Source organism: the organism of the source record quoted next, unplaced genomic scaffold (assembly GCF_019419815.1).
Source record: "Pyrus x bretschneideri cultivar Hongxiangsu unplaced genomic scaffold, Pyrus_bretschneideri_v1 Contig9, whole genome shotgun sequence".
Lineage (NCBI taxonomy): Eukaryota > Viridiplantae > Streptophyta > Magnoliopsida > Rosales > Rosaceae > Pyrus > Pyrus x bretschneideri.
Genome location: NW_025999831.1, coordinates 468,498 through 483,964, shown reverse-complemented (window position 1 = coordinate 483,964; position 15,467 = coordinate 468,498). Strand labels below are relative to the sequence as shown.

Genomic DNA, 15,467 nt, shown 5'->3' with positions numbered 1-15,467 from the left:
TTTGTTGGAATTATGGGCTCTCATTAATATGGTCTATTTTTTTTTCTGGGAAGTCCAAAATTAGAAGGAAAAAAAAGAAGATTGGAGCGACGTCGATGGGGGTTGAGGAGTAGAACGGCGGGAGATGTTTTGAATGGTTTGAAACCTACCACGTCCGATTAAACCTCATGGGCTATCTACTTTATATAAAAGCAATTATACTTTTCAACTAACTTGATTTTTTGGACAGTTTGGACTCTGGAGTTTGAATATGGGATGGGTTCACCAATTTTGGAAGAATGGTTGTTGGAAACTTTGATGTTTAATTAGGAAGTTGAGTCGAACTCAACACAATAGTGCAAAAGACGATACTTCTTTTCATTATTCTGATAGAATGTCACTTGTAAAAAGATTTCAACTTTACTCGTTTAATCTAATACGTCTGTGAGGACTTTTTTTTTTTTTTTAATAAATAAAAGGTCTCGATGTAGCAATTAGCTTATAATTCAATATGAGCTGTCATTAATTAGATAGGCTTTTTACACTTTTTTAGACCACCTGTGAAATTATTATTATTAAAGAAAGAGAAGAGTGTTGGAAATTATTACATAAATTTAAGGTTTAGATAGCTTCAAACCCACATTTAGATTGAATCCAAAATCAAGTGCGGTTTGATCTCTATGATTCCTCTCATCTCAAACAATTAATTATTTAACTTATTAACGCACTTATTTGTAGAAAAAACAATTTTTTTTCTACCTCGATGTTCTAACCATCGGTATTATTATATAGAAGATATCCTATTTTTGAAAATCTAGTAATAAAAAACATGCGTGGTTTTGTTTCGTCCAAGTTCATTGTCATGTTTTTGTTTTTATTTATTTTTTCCAACTCATTTGTCCTTTTTCTCTTCTGGTACAAGATCCCCTCTGAAATAGTGTATTTGTTGGTTACTTTTTGACCAAAAAATATAAAAGAATAACAAAAATAAAAGGAATTAATTTGAATGTTCACTTAAAATGTCAAAATGTCTTTTTAATGAAGTTAAACATATCCAAAAAATATTGGTAGGGCAGAATGTCAATGGGTTGCCAATTTTGAAAGAATGGTAGGTGGCATAAGCTTATTTGTTTGGCCGAAAGAGTCCTCCAATATTATGTTAAAATTTTATACACGTTTAGCCGTCTACTACTTGTCAACATTGTTACAAAAAATATATTTCAGACTATGAAATTCATGTACCATAATTTATTAAGAGGATTTTTTTAAAAGTGAGATTTTTTTATAGATTTTTTGTCAGCTCAGAATTTAACATCTATTTTTTATCCCAACATTATAAAATTTATATAAAAAATATGAGTTAATAAAAAATCCGTAGAGTGTTCTACTTTTGAAAAAATGACTTTAACATTTCTCTTTGTTAATAATTTTAGAGTTTGAAACGGGCTCCATCGAGCTCTTTAGAGAGTGCACCAAATAACTACAACTCTATTATTGTACTGCAATTGGTGCTCTTTGCCACCTTAACGCTCTTGGGGTGAGAAATTTCTTTCCTTCTTTTCTTCCTAAGTCGAGGTGAAAAAAAAATACCATTCTACTAATGTTAATCAGTATTGATGTTGTCTCCAATTTAATCATTAGTGCAATTCCGTAAGTGTGGGTTTTGTTTACAAAATGTTCGATACAATAAGTAGTGAAACCAATTAGCATAAACTATAGTTAATTAAACATGACATGAAACTTTACACTCTTCAACATATTGTGTCCTTAAATTAATGACGAATTTATTATCACTAAAGAATTTCTTTCTAATCTAGTTAAAAACTGTTGATCCACCGGTCGTCTAGGTCTCACCTGGTTGAAAGATTTCAGTCAGTAAACTCAATCATATATAAATAAACAGGCGAGTGAAACAGAAACCTAATTCTCCACCGATGGACTTTACCTTAAAATAACTTATTGAGACCTACTAACAAAGATTAAGCAGCTACTAAGGTCATCTCCAACCGAATGAGGCCAGCTGACTCTCTTTAGCCCTATAGTATTCTAAAAAATTATATATTTAATGAACAGTGTCAAACTATATTTCATATCATCTCCAACCGAAAGGGCCAAAGTGTCATAGGCCAAACATAGCCTTGTGACAGAAAACCATCTCCAACCGAGGGGACCAAAAGGTCATAGGCCAAACATAATTTATTATTTTAATTGAATTAATATAATTAATTAAATTAAACTACCATATTAAAATAAGATTTTCGGACATATTGGAAGATTATTGAAAGAGGTGGTGTCACATCCCGGCCCGGGGCGAATCACTTCCCGGGCCCGCTCCACCACCGTAGCACGATATTGTCCGCTTTGGGCTTACCATTCCCTCACGGTTTTGTTTTTGGGAACTCACACGAGAACTTCCCGATGGGTCACACATCCTGGGAATGCTCTCGCGCACTACTCGCTTAACTTCGGAGTTCCCATTGAACCCGAAGCCAGTGAGCTCACAAAAGGCCTCGTGTTAGGTAGGGATGGGAATATACATTTAAGGATCACTCCCCTGGGCGATGTGGGATGTCACAATCCACCCCCCTTAGGGGTCCGACGTCCTTGTCGGCACACTCGCGACCAGGGTTAGGCTCTGATACCAAATGTCACATCCCGGCCCGGGGCGGATCACTTCTCGGGCCCGCTCCACCACCGTAGCACGATATTGTCCGCTTTGGGCTTACCATTCCCTCACGGTTTTATTTTTGGGAATTCACACGAGAACTTCCCGATGGGTCACCCATCCTGGGAATGCTCTCGCGCGCTACTCGCTTAACTTTGGAGTTCCCATTGAACCCAAAGCCAGTGAGCTCCAAAAGGCCTCGTGTTAGGTAGGGATGAGAATATACATTTAAGGATCACTCCCCTAGGCGATGTGGGATGTCACAGGTGGCCATTTGAAAATTATTGAAAAAATTAAAGGAAATGTTATTGGAAGAGAATAGAATGTGAAGAATTGAAATAAAATGAGGTAAGATAGTATGGAATGATGAAAAGTATGTGAGAAATGGTGTTGGGAAAAAATTAGAATTAAAAAAAAAAAAATTCATCCAAAAGAACAAAAGAAAAAAAGTGGGTTGGGCTCATCGGGCTGGCTAGAGATCATTGGCCTAATTTGGTGGTTTTGGCCTGGTGAGGCCCACAAGTCCTTTGGCCTAGCCCTCGGTTGGAAACAATTTTCATATTATTTCGAGCTATTTTTAGTCTTATAGTTATCTGACCGGATCTGTTGGAGATGGCCTAAATCCTCATCTTGTCGAAGAATCAAATACTTCGTTCATGTGTAATTATGCACGTTGCTCTTTTCTTTTCCTTTCCAACTTATTTGTCCTCCCTTTGCAATGGGATTCCTATATCCTTGATTGGTAAAAAGACTAACTAGCTTCTAGCATTGTAATATTTTCCATTCTCACCGTGGAAATATGAACATAGAAATTTTCATTATCGTTGATAAAAAATAAAAATTGGGCACATTATGTGTCATAATACAAGTGGAGGGACACTAGAAAAAGTTAGTGAACTTTACATAGATAGGACATCATGAAAAAATTATTTAGTTAGAGTAGTACTACCAATTCACATGTACCAGATCTGATCAAAACTTTGAAATTAAGCAAGTTTGGATGACAATAATACTAAAATGAGTGACATCCTGAAAGTTACCATGTTGCATACCCCACCTCCCGCTGATCACCCAATAAAAAATAAAAAAATTAAAAATTTAGAATGGTGAAAGTCAGACGTTTCATGTGTTGGGAATCGATTCTCCAATATCTGTTACGTACAAACCACTTGTTAATACAGTCACGAGATAGCTACTGCTACCTGTAGATATACAGATAGTTAAATTTTATTAATTTTTTGGTGTGGAGAAAGTAGCTAGGTACTTGAGAATTTCTCATTTAATTTAATTATAGTGAAAGAGGCAAATAAATCAAACAATCAAATATTAATTCTACGTGTTTAGTGTTTATGATCTCAATCAGTTCGGAGGTGAGTATGATTTTATTTTATTCTTTTTCTAAAAAGGGATTAGCTAGTAGTTTCGTCACGACAATTCACTCTTTCAGGAGTATGAAAAACTCACAGAGGCATTTTAATTTCCTCCTAACCAATATCGTGCAATTCAGCAATGCCATAAATCGAACATAGAACGTATCGTGTGAAATACGGGTCTGAAATTCATCATCAACTACTATGCTACCTAGTGGTGGTTTGGAGGTGAGGATGATGAACTATAGTTTGGACTAAAATTCCAAACGTACATTCCAATCCAAACCTTGCAGAAGGGTGGATAAAATGAGTTGTTCAAAGAAAAACAAAAGAGAGGAGAGAAAGACGATTATGTCAAGGGTTATTATACAAAATGGTCCCTGAGATTTGCATGATCAATAGAAATGGTCCCTGAGATTGAAAATCAATAGAATTGGTCCCTGAGATTGTCCACCATCCATGATTTTGGTCATTCTATTAAAAACAATTTTGGGCAATTTTCAAAGCTTTGTAACTCAATCGTTTCTTAACAAAATTCGACCCATAATATATCAAAATGAAGATAGGAAAGTGTAGAATAAGATTATACTTATTTGGAAGCCCAATGGTTGCCGAAGATGGCCGGAAAATAGTCTGGAAGGTGACTAGTCTGGGGGAAAACTGGAAAACTCACCGGAAACTGGGTAAACTTTAAACGTTCATAACTTCTTCAATACTCAACCAAATTGAGTGATTCAAAAATAAAAATAATACTTCCTGATGAGACGAAGAGCATGGTACCTTTTTTGAAGGCTAACTTGCTGTGGTTTAGTCAGACAATGACTCGAAAATGGCTAACCATTTTCGAGTTAGCCACTTTCGAGCAGTTTTCCAAACAAACCATGGCTATTTAGCAGTAAATAAAGATACTATTCTCTTTGTCTTGTCTAGAAGTATGATTTTCGTTTTCGAATCACTCGATTTCGTTGAGTATTGAAGAAGTTATGAACGTTTAAATTTTACCCTAGTTTCAGGCAAGTTTTCCAGTTTTCCCTCGGACCAGTTACTTTTCAGGCTATTTTTCGGCCATCTCCGATAATCATTGGGCTTTCAAATATGTATAATCTTATTCTACACTTTCTTATCTTCATTTTGATATATTATGATCGAATTTGGTTAAGAATCGATTAAGTTACTAAACTTTGAAAATTGCCCAAAAAGTTTTTAACAGAAGGACCAAAATTATGGATGTTGGACAATCTCAGGGACCATTTCTATTGATTTTCAATTTCAAAGATCATTTCTATTGATCATACAAATCTCAGGGACTATTTTGTATAATAACCCTTATGTCAAGCCATACCCTCCACTTAACATTGATATTGATAGATTTTTTTATAGAATGATCAAAATAATTTATGGTAGACAAATTCAAGGACCCCTTCTATCGAATTTCATTGTTGTAGATTAAAATGAGAAGTTATGCCAATTTCATGAATCATTTTGACAAAAAAAACCCTTATATATTATCAATTTTACAATTTAATAAGTCTATTGGTTATCACGAAACATGACACCAATATAAATAAATAATCCAAGCACGACTCCATTTCCACCGCTAAAATCAGGCTATGATGGGATTATGAGTTCTGAATTTCTTCTCTCTCTTTCCCTCTTCTTTGTTTTTCTTTCTGGTGAAGACTACCTACCAGTTTTCTCCAGAGTAACTGTGAAAGCAATGAAAACTTGTTGAAAAGAGCATTGCCTGCATGCATATGAGTGAGAGGAAAATAAGTCAGCAGCCAAAGTCAAATACCAAAGTTAGTTATCTCATCAGTTTTGTACAGTTTTGTTTCGGGTAGACAGTTTCAAATATTTAAACTCAGCAGATTTAATTGCATAAAACCCTAATAACTTCACACATCCAGTTCTATCCGGTCTTTTATTAATAATATTTAAACCACGTTAATTACAGAACACAAAAAAAAAATTTGAAAATTGAGATTTCCTCTTCTTGAACGCATGAAGCTTTTTTCGAATAAAATTTTACAACGATTGTGAAAAATTTGAAACGTGTCCCTCTCCCTTATTCATATGCGAAAAGGAAAAAACAAAAAACGAAGGAGGAGAGAAGGGGACTGAACGATCGGGAGAGATGGAGAAAGGAAGGGGATGCCAATGAGAGAGACAATAGGGGAAGAAGGAAGGTTACAACACGAAAAGTTTTTAATTTAGGACTCGTTTGAAAGTACTTTTAAAATGACTGAAAACGTTTTTAGTGAAAATGTTTATGAAACAATCTTTAGTAAAAATCCTTGTGAAGCCAAAGGCGCGAACTTGACGAACTGGAGGGACGGCAAGTGAGAGAACCAAAGGGAGCTTGGAGTGAGATAAGGTGTGCTGCTGCTGGTTTGACTTAGCCGAAAAAGGTATTTTAGAGTTGGGCGAGGCGGCGGAGGGCAGCGGTGCAATTGGCTATGATGGGATTATGAGTTATGACATTCTTTCTTTCTTCTTTTTCTTTCCGGTGAATACTACATAAAAATGTTACTAGAAGATTGACAGATTTTTCTCCGAAAAATTAATATAATTTTCACGACCGGATCATTTTTATTATTAGAACTAAAGTGAGAGTTATCCTAATCTCAAATACTAATTTAGCTCCCTTTAACTTATAACGATGAGAATGTTTTTCATATACTTATCTTTACTTCTATACTTTGATATTAGTCTTAGATAAGACTAGATTAGTAGATTGTGATGACTAAATGACATCAAACTGATATTAGCCAATCATATTTTTCCCACATCAACATTAGTTATCTGGGGTGTGATATCCACACATCCCTTTTTACTTCTCATTAGTCATTTGGGGTGTGATATCCACACACCCCTTTTTACTTCTCACACATCTCTTATTAATTTTTGTCATTTGATCTTTTTCAATTCATTTGATCCGACGGTCGAAATTTAAGAGGGTATATGAAAAGTAAAAAATGATGTGTGGATAGCACACCCTTGATCATTTACTTAAGTAAACAAAATATAAGAAACAAAAATGGATAAGCAAAAAAAACCACACCACAACAAGAATTCTTGAACTCCACCCACTGTAAGGGTGGATGTAAATTGGAACCAAAGTGGTCTTAGGACCACTTGGAGGGTGGAAAACATGCACATGAAGGTCCTTTGAAGACCCTTCAATTGTTTGGTACGTACGCATATCTCGACAGATTGCATCAACATCACTCGATATATATTCTCGATAACATTCATTAGATTGCTTCAGCATATATCGTAACTTGTTGACATATAGGCAACATGGTTAGGTTTTGTCAATAAACCCACTACCCAGAGGACAGAATAGCACTATTTAGTGACTAGGAGCGGAGAGCCCGTTGCGCGTTGTATTTGACCTATACTATAGTCAAGTCGTCCACATATCTTTACGATCTCCTTTCCTTCTATTTATTAGATTTTTGGAAAGTGGTTTAGATAGCTGTTTTGGTAGAGCAGAGGACTGAAAATCCTTGTGTCAGTGGTTCGAATCCACTTCTTAACGGGTGAAGAAAACATACTTTAGGAAAGTGGTTCAGGTAGCTCAGCTGGTTAGAGCAAAGGAAGGGAAGGGAATCACGTTAGAGATAGCGAGAGCACAGAGACTTTTTGTGCTGGAGTTGGACTAAAAGGAGTAAGGATGGATATTAGGACTCAGAGCATAGCTTAAGGAAGGAAGCTGAGGGAGTTATGTGGTGAAAGACTACGCGCTGCTAATTTCCATCTTTGCACAAGTGTCTGTTGATGATGGAATTCAGCCCAAAACATCCATGTCAGATCTAGCAAAGCTGAAACCTGTGACGGGAGCACCTTCTTGCTGCTGAGGATCATAATTGGCCGGAGGCGCAGCCTTGTTATAAGCTCTGCACTTTGTTTCTTCAAAAAAACATGAACCTTTAATGTTGGGACACCGAAGTTTTGAATCTTAGATCCCCCATTGCCCACAAGCCTCCCTCACGACGAAGCAGAATTGACGGCATCAACTCATCTTCCCCCTTTACTATTTATTCATCGCTTTCTCCTTCTTTTTCTCTATCCTAGTCTCTAATTTCCTCGTGACTGTGAGCCGTTCTCGATCCAAATCCAACAAGTTTCGAGCCATCATTCTACAACTGGGGTTTTCGAGTGGCAGTGAACCCGTTTTATATGAGTCCTACTTAAAATATAATTTATCAACTCAATCATCCATTATATTATCCCACGTGTTATAACATTGTGTTCCTTCCGATAAACATAAAAAATAGTTTTAAAAATTACTTGAAAGCATTCTTAGTCTGTCTGTCTTTTTTTTTTTTTTTTTTTCATAGAAAAGTATTCTCAGCACTGACACACCCCGACCGAGATCAGGGCATGCTAGTCGTCACGTGGAAGTGACGTAACCATATGCACAGTGCGGAAGCAAATAAAATAATAATAAAAGTACGAATAGATAAAAATTAGCTTTACACAAAGTAATAACATACATGTGCAAGTGTAAGTGTGAAAACAAAGTTCAGAGCACGAAGACCTAATGCAGTCCAGGAGACAAAACAATACGTAAACACACCCAAAGGTGGTCATACATTGGTGATAATCTGTCAGATATGCCGGGAAAATCCTCTGAGGAGCCACCAAGAATGCTAGCCAACTAGAACCTGGAGGGGCGTAAAACAAAAGCGTGAGTGGGCAAAAAAAAAGCTTTTCAATTTCAAAAACAAGATTCTAACCCCTCGTCGTAAAACCTGTATACTTCCTAAAAAAATAGAATATACATATATATAAGTCATGCTCAGGAATATGCCATGCCAAATGTCTCTAAATAGAATGCAAGTGCTCAGGAATGTCAAATCAATGTCATATAAGCTGTCAGCCGGAGTCACCTAACGTGACCTGTACGGCTAAATCTAGAGTTCAAATCTCTATCTCACTAACTATACCTGCACACGAGTCGGAACCACCTAGAGTGGTCTGTACGACAGGACTGGGTGTAATATATATACGCTCAAGTGCTACGATCACGTGAAGGCTGGGCGACGAATCGCGGGTCACCTACGAGTCAGAACCATCTAAAGTGGTATGTACGGCAGGACTGTGCACCTAACTTGGATCCAAGATGAGCGTGTGGTGCGGGAGGTGAACATCACGTGAAGGACTGTGCCCAACTCTGGGCGGGAGCACTAACACCAGGGGTGCAAGTTATGAGCTCTCTATGTATCTCAAATCACTACTGAACATAAACGTAAATCATAACTCACCTAGCACTTACCTGTGCGTCCGCAGCACCAAACTTATATATACATATGCAACTAATAATGTATAAATAAATGGCAAACAATAAGCATGGCATAAAAACGTATAAATGTTTCAATTCATTTTCTGGGAAAAACATAAGTATATAGGTATATACGGAAAACCAAAAGCCCACTCACTGGTATGTAGAAGGGTCGTAACCCTCTTGCCTCGAGTGACCGCGCTCGTCTTCGGGATAGGTCTCACCTATATGCGAAACAACTATAAAAACGTTAATTTTAAAGCACATAACCAACCTTATGAAATAACTTCTCATACAAATCTCAAATGGGGTGTATGAATACACCAACGTGATCTACTCAACCTCAGGAACATCCCCATATTTTTAGAAAAATTTTCCACCGTCGCACGCGCCCCCACGCGCCGGCCAAGGCACAGCCACACGCACATGCACGTGCCTGACACACTGACGGCTTCAGTTAACGCCGTCAGGAATATTCTGTTAACTTTAACGGATTCCGTTAATGCCGTTAGGAATATTCCGTCCAAATTGACGGAATATTCCGTCGTCTTCTCCGGCGAGGCTCCGACGCCGTCGCCGGCGCCGGAAAATCATGAAAATTTCAAAACTTCATATCTTCTTCATTTTTCAACCAAATTTCACAAAATTAGTACCAAAATGAAGCTTACAACAAGAGGAACAAATCCATACCACTTTCAAGCACTAAGCACTAAAATCCACGGAATCTCGCCGGGAAAACACCACCAATTCCGGCCAACCTTGAAACTCACGATCCCGACGTCCAAAACCTTCAAACGAACCACCCCGAGCCTCCTAAGGACCTCACCAAGCTTCCTACAAGCTTGAAATTCCCAAAAACACGAGAATTAACGTGTTCATGAACAGTGACAAAATCGGGGTATCCCGAGTTCGACGTGAAAACGAAGGTATCCTTACCTGAAATGGGTATGGTTGAACTCCTACGGACCTCACGAGCATGAATATGTACTTTGTTTCCTCGATCTGTGAAGATTTGGAGGGTTTTGGGGTGTGTTCGTACAAATGGGGATGGAAATGGGAGAGAGAGGGGACTCGGGACAGGGGTGCAGGGCAGGGAAAGGGTGAGGGAGGTGTGGGGGTGTGTGTGTGGCCTAGAATCTGCCAACAAAAATCCCAAAAACAACCACACAACGAAACAACCATGATAGGGGCAAAATCGTCATTTCACCCCTACGGTTTGAAAATCTGAAACGGGCTGTCACAAGCACTCTTTTCAATTTCTTTTGTTAGGGATCTATATTTTCTTTGGTATACGCAATAAAACAAATCCAGTTTATTGAAAGAAAAATAAAGTCGATAGTAAAAGCAATACATTACTCACTGTTCACACAAAACAAGGAAATTGTGGAATCAAAAGCAACAAAAGAAATTACCAAAGGTTACAACATAGCATCCAAACAAAATCTAAATGAACGCGGGTAACTAGCTGTTAGTCTAGTTGTATTTTATTTTCTGACATTTGAAAGATATTTACAGTTTGAGTCTCCAATAACTTAGGTAAGCAAACTTTTTATTTATTAAATAATTATAAAGAAGGATTAGACGAGATTTACCTTTCAGTAATGATCTCTTGCAGAGAAGCATATGCAAGCAGGTCCTGGTTGGTTTCAATCATGACCATATCTTCTTTTTTCAGTGTTATGTATGCATCGATTCCAATGCCATCACTTGCGTCCAACAATAACATAAAGTTTTTGAAATCTTCATTCCAAGGGATACGTATGCATGATGCCTTTCCCCATCCAAAATTGGCCGAGCCGAAAGGAAACCCACACAAACTGGTGCAAAAATAGTTGTCCATATCATCCTTTTTAACGAGTTTACGATACTCCTTCACGAATTGAACTACTTCCTCCGCTCTAATTTCATTGGCATATTTTACCCTAAGTTCCTCAACGCTTTTCCTCATTTTTGCAACCAAGGTTTGAAGATCATATACTTCATTTTCTTCAATCTTCGGCATGGTAAAAAACACAAAATTCCCTTGTAAGTTTTCTGCGAAGGGCTGAGCCAATATTTTCCTCAGGTTCACAGCGGACCGCCATGTGGATGGCCTTGCAAAACCCAAGTTCGATCTTGATGCTTCCGTTGCGGATTTCCAAATGAGCGCGGAAACTGCTTCAACTCGCGTCGGATTTGGCACTGTGGCACTGGCAGCTTTGGCCTTGAGAGCAGCAATCTTTGAGGCATCAAAGACAAGCCTCCTTCCGATAACTTTGTCAATAAAAGGTAGCGTGAGGGAGGTCTTCGGTGAGTTAAAAAATTCTTGTGGTGGGAACAAAGTAGCTGCAACACCAAATTCTGTAGGAAGTACTACGTGATGGTCAGTAGTGCTGGCAGTGCAGCGGGCAATTTGAGCCCAGCTTTCGATGAATTTGCTGTACGCTGCGGCATCGGCGACCTTATGCGAAATGTTGACGCCAATTGCCAATCCACCACATTCGAATACGTTGGCCTGGACTATTACAAGATGCCCTACTTGTGCTTGTTTGGAACGCATAGGTGTTGGAACCAGTTGTCTCAGGATCTCAGAATCGGTTTTGTCCAGGATCTTGGACATGGGACAGTTGACTTGGGCTTCAAGAAATAGAGCTCCGCGGTCATCGCAGTTGATGGAAACGTTATATTTGAACTCCCCTGCAAAGGGGTAGAAGATAGTGAGGGCCTCAGATAATGATTTCTTTAGAAGCTCGGACTTTTCAGCGACCAAAGAATGTTCATCACTGCTGCTAGGATAGAAGAGAACTTGTGGCAGATGCAGTTCAAGCACAATCTGGTCAAAAAGGGAGAGGCACAAATGTCTAAGGTGGTGAGGAGTTGGAGAGGATGGTTTAATAATTTCTTTGTGAATTACTTCAACCTTGATCATCTTGTTATTTTCTCCAAACTCCTTAGTTACAACTTTGAGTTCGGTCAGAACAGATGCTGGAGTTGCTTGGCAGCTGAAAAGCCCAAGGTCAGACTCAGTCCCCAGGCGATGGGTGAGTTGTATAGAACTAACAGAGTGAGGAGTGGAAAAGATGATAGAGAGAGAGAGAACTGGAGAGAGAGAGAGAGAGAGAGAGAGAGAGAGAGAGAGCTGGAGTGTGTGGAGAAGAAGTTTACAGAGAGGTTCCTGAGCTGATGACTGAATGAATAAATTTTTACAGAGAAATTATTGGCTATTCATCGTACATGGTACATTTTTTTTCTAGAGAAATTTTTAAGTGTTACGAGAATACGAGTAGTATACTACATATTTTTATGTAAGTAACAGAAAATTTTATTTTTTAAATAATTAATTTTTTAACACTTATATTTCACCATTTGTATAATAACACGTGGTATATCACCTCATGTTCTGGTCACATTAAAAAATCTCTTCTTTTTCTGGAGATCTCAAGCATTCCATGATAGTAATCGTTTATCATTTATCATACGATTAAAAATTATTTGAAATTTAAAATTAAATATATAGTATAATAAGCAACCACGATCACAAAATCTTCGAATTCGTAAGAAAGGATTCCCAACAGATCCTTTTCTATATATATATATATATATGTATGTATATATAAGAAATACAATAAATTACGATCACAAAATCTTGGATTCCCATGAAAAGGGGGAATGGGGAAGATGAGAGAGAGAGAGAGGTAGTGGAGTGTGCGGAGGAGAACTTTATCTTGGATTCCCATGAAAAGGGGGAATGGGGAAGATGAGAGAGAGGAGAGAGGTAGTGGAGTGTGCGGAGGAGAACTTTATCTTGGATTCCCATGAAAGGGGGAATGGGGAAGATGAGAGAGAGAGAGGTAGTGGAGTGTGCGGAGGAGAACTTTATCTTGGATTCCCATGAAAAGGGGGAATGGGGAAGATGAGAGAGAGAGAGAGGTAGTGGAGTGTGCGGAGGAGAACTTTATCTTGGATTCCATGAAAAGGGGTGGGGAAGATGAGAGAGAGAGAGAGTGGAGTGTGCGGAGGAGAACTTTATCTTGGATTCCCATGAAAAGGGGGAATGGGGAAGATGAGAGAGAGAGAGAGAGGTAGTGGAGTGTGCGGAGGAGAACTTTACAGAGAGGTTCCAGAGCTGATGACTGAATGAATAGATTATGTGTGTGTGCAGAGGTCCCCATGGCAGCTCTGCCGACATGAAATTGATTTATACAAACATATGTACACTCCTGAAAATTAAATTGCCCAGGAGGTTTTTTTTCATATGAATCTTCGTATTAAATCTAGATAAGCAAACTTAAATAATATTTTTTTATACGGTAATAAAATATTAATTGATATAAAAAAGAGGGTTGTGTCGAATGCTTCTATGCAAAATCTTAGTCTTCTCACCAAATATTTAATTTCAAAAAATTCAATTGCATAAATTTTAATAACTTCACACATTCAATTCCATCCAAAAGGGTTTGAGTAATTTCTCTCTGCACCTCCTTGTCACCTGAAGATTCTTCTTCTTCATGGAGCTAAATGAATCCATGCCGATCTACCCAACCCGATTCTTTCCATAGCCTCTTTGAACTTGAAAATGATGGATAACCGTGACTTACTATTATTTGTCCTCTTTTTTTTTTTCTTTTTTTTTTTAAATTTTTTTAACCAATTAATTACATAGCACTAAAAAATTTTAAGATTGTGTAGTTTCAAAAATTGGGATCTCATTCTTTTTTAACACATGAACCACAAAATCAAAAGAAATTAAATTGTGGACCATCGTGCTCTTTAGATAGTGCGCCCTTGCAGATTGTACAACTCTATTATTGTCCAGCTGTTGGTACAACTTTATTATTGTACATATTTTTCGAGTCACGACTTGTTACATGCGACTTACATATTTTAAATGTATTTATATGCGTAAATTGACAAAGGAAAAGTCAAATATTTGAAGTAAATGAATAATCTTAAATCATGCTAGAAGAAACCTCTCATAAACCAATCAAAAGAGCTGAATTCACATAATAAAATCGATTTTTATTGAATTTACATTAAGAATAGAGAAATAATATTTAATAAACAACTGATTGAATCACATTATTGCTAGCCCATTGAGGTACTAATTATAAAATAAAAATAAATAAATAAAAAAATTAATTATTAAAAAAATACTGTTAAAATGACTGAAAATACTCATGCCACATTTGATGCATTATTTTGGGTTGTTTTTGAAGTTTTTTATTTAAGGGGCATTTTTGTCCACTTATTTTTGATGAAGATTGTGACCCCAAAAGGAGTTGTTGGCTTTATATATAAAGATTCTAATCAACATCAACATCAATGTTTGTCCTTCATCCTCCCCTCCTTTTGTTACACTATGCGACTTTTCTCGCATGTGTGATTGTGGGGGCTATAATTGTTAATGGATTGGTTTTGCGCAATACTCTCAGTCTAACTTTTGGTTTGGGTGTATTTCTTTTTTTTTTTCCAATTTGGGGTGATATCTTTCTTCGCAGAGGTAGCGACGGTGGTTACTGGTGTTTTGCTGCTGGAGATTAGGGCTTTATTATTGTTTTTCTTTTGTTGCTTGTGAGCCTAAATTTGTGTAGACATCCTTTTGTGTCTTGGATTGTAGTTTGTCTTCTATTTTATGTATTGCTTTATTTAGACATCCTTTTGTGTCTTGGATTTGTATAGAGTTCTGTGTTTTGTTTAGGCTTAGGCCTATTTAGCAAATTGTATTTCCCCTTTCATTAATAAAGTTTTATTTTCGACAAAAAAAAAATAAAAAAACCTTCAATGATTGTTTCCAACTTAATCATTAGTGCAATTTAGTATGCCTTATGTTTACAAAAGGTTCGATTCACTTAGCAGCAAAAACCAATTAACGTAAACTGTATTTAATTAAAAATAATGTGAAACTTTACATTCTTCAACATATTATGTTCTTAAATTAGTGATGAACATTGTCATAGAAGAAATTCTACCTTGAAAATCTAGGAAAAAACCGTCTAGGTCCTACCTGGCCACAATGGAAGGGTCAGGTTTTAGTCATTTAGCTCAATCATAGCTACTTGAGAATTTCACATTTAATTTATGTTTTTTTTTTAGCCAAAAGGATTCTAAGATTAGCATATCTCTTCACTTTAGTCACTGAGATTTAAAATCGATAGAACTGGTCCCTGAGTTTGTCCACCGTCAATTA

At 37.2% G+C, this 15,467-nt stretch overlaps 1 protein-coding gene across 3 annotated transcripts; it reads right to left on the bottom strand.

Moving 5' to 3' along the window:
- Positions 1-8,622: 8,622 nt before the first annotated feature.
- LOC103944336 (acyltransferase Pun1-like) lies at positions 8,623-12,369 on the bottom strand. Of its 3 annotated transcripts, none has more exons than XM_009354773.3 (2): positions 10,894-12,368; positions 8,623-8,684 (listed from the first exon to the last, which is right to left on the bottom strand). In XM_009354773.3, the coding sequence occupies exons 1-2, from the start codon at positions 12,207-12,209 to the stop codon at positions 8,678-8,680; spliced, it is 1,323 nt and encodes a 440-aa protein (XP_009353048.2). In that variant the 5' UTR covers positions 12,210-12,368; the 3' UTR covers positions 8,623-8,677. The 3 variants fall into 3 exon arrangements, with proteins under 3 accessions (XP_009353048.2, XP_048432586.1, XP_048432587.1); XM_048576629.1 differs by lacking the exon at positions 8,623-8,684 and adding an exon at positions 9,245-9,540 and having other exon boundaries at positions 10,894-12,369; XM_048576630.1 differs by lacking the exon at positions 8,623-8,684 and adding an exon at positions 9,245-9,525.
- Positions 12,370-15,467: the final 3,098 nt, after the last annotated feature.